Source organism: Rosa rugosa, chromosome 2, assembly GCF_958449725.1.
Source record: "Rosa rugosa chromosome 2, drRosRugo1.1, whole genome shotgun sequence".
NCBI classification, from domain to species: Eukaryota; Viridiplantae; Streptophyta; class Magnoliopsida; order Rosales; family Rosaceae; genus Rosa; species Rosa rugosa.
In genome coordinates, this window is record NC_084821.1 from 851,266 (window position 1) to 854,839 (window position 3,574).

General features: G+C 42.6%; 1 protein-coding gene and 1 long non-coding RNA gene across 3 annotated transcripts; one reads left to right on the top strand and one right to left on the bottom strand.

Annotated features, from left to right (window-relative positions):
• Positions 1 to 297: 297 nt before the first annotated feature.
• Positions 298 to 1,748, bottom strand: LOC133732661 (uncharacterized). Of its 2 annotated transcripts, none has more exons than XM_062160244.1 (2): positions 925 to 1,748; positions 298 to 604 (listed from the first exon to the last, which is right to left on the bottom strand). In XM_062160244.1, the coding sequence occupies exons 1-2, from the start codon at positions 1,559 to 1,561 to the stop codon at positions 567 to 569; spliced, it is 675 nt and encodes a 224-aa protein (XP_062016228.1). In that variant the 5' UTR covers positions 1,562 to 1,748; the 3' UTR covers positions 298 to 566. The 2 variants fall into 2 exon arrangements, with proteins under 2 accessions (XP_062016228.1, XP_062016227.1); XM_062160243.1 differs by having other exon boundaries at positions 298 to 797; positions 925 to 1,561.
• Positions 1,516 to 2,823, top strand: LOC133732662 (uncharacterized). Its single transcript, XR_009857256.1, has 2 exons — positions 1,516 to 1,657; positions 1,745 to 2,823. It is a non-coding gene; the product is annotated as an uncharacterized LOC133732662 (long non-coding RNA).
• Positions 2,824 to 3,574: the final 751 nt, after the last annotated feature.

Below are 3,574 nucleotides of genomic sequence, written 5' to 3' on the forward strand. Positions count from 1 at the left end.
GGTGTTTAAGGACATGTGGTCTGATGGATAATACCATTTTGCTGTAGGTAGTCACGAAGGTCATGATTGACATATTCACCACCATTGTCAGAACGAAAAACCTTGATAGGAGCTTGAAATTGAGTCTGAATCATGGCATGAAAAATCTTGAAAACATAAGAAACCTCACTTTTATGTTTTAACAAGTAAACCCAACACATTTGCGTACAATCATCAATGAAGAGTATAAACCAACGCATACCAGAAGGAGTAGCTGGGCAAGGGCCCCAAACATCAGAATGAATCGAATCAAATCAAATGGTGCACTACTTTTATTGAAACTAGAATGATAGGTTACACGATGACTTTTTCCCAAGAAACAAGTCTCACACTGAAAATCTGATTCCTTACAATGTTGAAATAACGAAGGGAACAAATTTCTAAGATAACTAAAGGATGGGTGTCCAAGTCTCTTATGCCATAACCAGACTTTATCCTGATCAGTAGAAGAGGTCCGGACTTTATTGACTTCACCAACACGACGGTCACCAGCAGGTGTCATCTTCATGTAATAGAGCCCCCCTTTCTCAACACCACGACCAATTATCTCCCCTGTGAGGATGTCCTGAAAAACACAATACCAAGGGTAAAGAATCACACAACAATAAAGTGTTCTGGTAATTTGGCTAACAGATAACAGGTTATGGGAAAGGGAAGGGACAAGCAAAACAGTATCAAGGGTCATAGATGGAGACACAGATACCGAACCAGCACCAGTAATGGGATATGAGTCACCATTGGCATTAGTGACACCTGATCTGCGAGGTGAAGACAGGGCATGTAGCATACTTGGGTCATGAGTCATATGATCCGTTGCACCCGAATCAATTATCCATACATCATTCCAATTAAAGTTAGATAGCTGTAGAGGAGAACTAAGTGTACCTGAATCAGTCATGAACGCAAACGGTGGATCTGGATGGCCAGAAGTATCATCCTCTGAAGCAACACATACGAGATTGACCTCTGAATCTGGGGAGACAACCTGGAGTGAGGCTTTGGCCTTACCTCTTGGTTTTGGACCAGTGGCATTCTTGGGAGTGGCTGCAATTTCCTTCGCCTTCGTGTCTTTAAGTTTAGCAATATGGGCATCCCACCACTCTGGATACCCTATCAGCTGATAACAAGAGTCAATATTGTGCTTGGTTGATTTGCAATGAGTACAATACATAGGACCCTGTGGCTTTCTCCATGAGGGACCAGAATCTGGAGCAAATTTGGAGCCAGATGTGTGTGGTGGCTTATATTTAGCCATCATAGCTGACCCTTCCGTAGTTGGCCCAGACATCATTGTTTTAAGCCTATTAGCTTCAGCACTAACTATTGAGTATGCTTCTTCAATTTTAGGTAATGGTTTGGTATTAAGCACCCGGCTTCTTACAGAATCAAGATGAGGGTCAAGACCTGCGAGAAACATATACACACGATGCTTACTCGTCCTCTCTGTTGCAACAGCAATGTAGTCCGCACACTTGAGACTGAGAGGATCTAGGATATCAAGTTCTTGCCACATTTTTTTCATCTAGCTATAGTAATCATGGAGTGGGGTCCCATTTTGTTTGGTAGACACTGTAGCTATTTGGAGTTCATAATTCCTGGAATCATCTTGTGCCACTGAGTAAGTAAGCTTGACTGCATCCCAAATCTGTTTTGCAGTTTCGAGTCCTTCATAATTTTCTCTGACATCTCTCTGCATGGAATTTAGAAGCCAGGCTTGAACAAGACTGTCTTCTTGAACCCACATTTCATATTCATCTTCATCATCTTCTGACGGAGCCTTTTTCTTCCCCGTAATATATCCAAGTTTCCCTCTCCCGGTAATATTCAGCTTTGCATGTTTCGACCAAGAAATGAAATTTGTGCTGTCCAACTTATCAGGAGTAATCGGACCATGGTCATTTGAGTAGGATCTTCCCATAACTTGGAATGAAGACTCAGCCTTTTTTGAAGAGTCATTCTGAGATGATAAGTTGACTTGCTGTTCCACCATTGTTCAGTTTGGTTTAGACGAGGTCTAAACCCAGCGACAATCTCTGCTGTCGATCTGTGTGGAGTATATGGTGGAGTCAAAGTCAGGTGAGTCAAGCTTGGGTTGACGACTTGAGATCGGTGGCGGCGAGCTCGATTGTCTGTCGTCGGAGTCTGGGTCTAATGAAGTCGGCGGGTCTACGGTCTATGGGTCGAAGGAAGCTTGCTTCTGCTTCTGATCTGGAGGTCGTCTGATCGGAGGATGCTGACCGGATTGTCGGCGTTGAGTTTGCAGGTTCCGTAAGCAGGCGAGTCAGTCTGAAGCCGAGATGTGTCGTGGATCGGGTCTGAAGCCTGAGGCGTGGACTGATGCGCTGGTGCAGGCCGGACTCGAGGCGGCGAGGTCGACGTCGAATCCGCAGAAAGCCGGATGCAGGTGCTGGTCGAAGTCTGATGCAGGTCGCGTGTCGTCGGTCCTGGTCCCTGTCGGCGTTGAGATGGCCGGAGTCTGAGGAGCTGAAGGAGACGACGCTGAGGCTGGTGCTGCAGGCGGGTCGGGTCCGGGTCCGGGTCGGATCTGGTCCAAGCTGGAGTCTTCGTGTTTCACCAGATTACCTGCACTTACAATGTCGTGATATCAGAAATGATTTTCCTAGTCAGCAATAAACTCTACAAGTTTAGTATGGGTATAACTATGGTATTAATATGGGTATGAAGAACTTCTAAGTTCTTATGATATTTGGAATTTCAGCAGCGGAATTGGGTATGGGAGTTTTAGGTCTCAAGAGCGTATTGCTCTGATACCATGTTGAATTATATGGGAATAATGTTGTGTATATTCATCTCTCAAGGAGGTTTATATAGTAGTACAATCATGTACATATAAGGAAAAATAATAAATCGTATTCTAAGACATCTATAGCACTAATGCTAATTGATACACAAAATAAATCATAATAAAACTAATTGATTCGATACAGCTCATGTCAACAATTAATCCTGATTCTATACAATTGATATAATCCTATTCCTACGAGTATTTCTAAAATAACTTATGACTCACAACAACTATCAGATATAATTTTTCTTAGGCAGTAGCCAAAAGGGCAGCAGTACATGTACAATCAGCATGTACAGCAATTTCACAGAAGATTTAAGCATAACGACCAAATCAACTCCAATGAACCAAATAGACAATTCAACAAGTATGACAATGCAGTTTTGAGCCAGAGACATTAGAAAAAAGGAAATGAAGATAAGTTGGACCACGAAAACAGAAATCAAAACAAAGCATAAAGGAGCCAAGAGTCAGAGGGACCAAGAGAGTACCAATACCATGTTCTACAACTAGATTATGAAAAGGAAGATTAATATATTCTTCACAAAGTTGGAATTGCGTACCATAGATTGGTGTTTCATCATTGAGCCTAAAGTGTCTCCAGTATGACGCCTCCATCACTTACAGTAAACTCTAAATCCTTTTCAGAACATAAGATTGCTGAATCTCACCAATGTCACTTTAATCTAACACAAAGCCTACATATCGAACAAGTCTGTGGTGTTTGCT

What these genes read in the sequence shown, in the direction of transcription:
- LOC133732661 (XM_062160243.1), bottom strand. Translation starts at nt 1,561, where the DNA reads ATGAAAAAAATGTGGCAAGAACTTGATATCCTAGATCCTCTCAGTCTC. An exon ending in TGCGTTCATGACTGATTCAG is followed by an intron (nt 798 to 924) that starts GTACACTTAGTT and finishes TTCACCTCGCAG; the next exon opens with ATCAGGTGTCACTAATGCCA.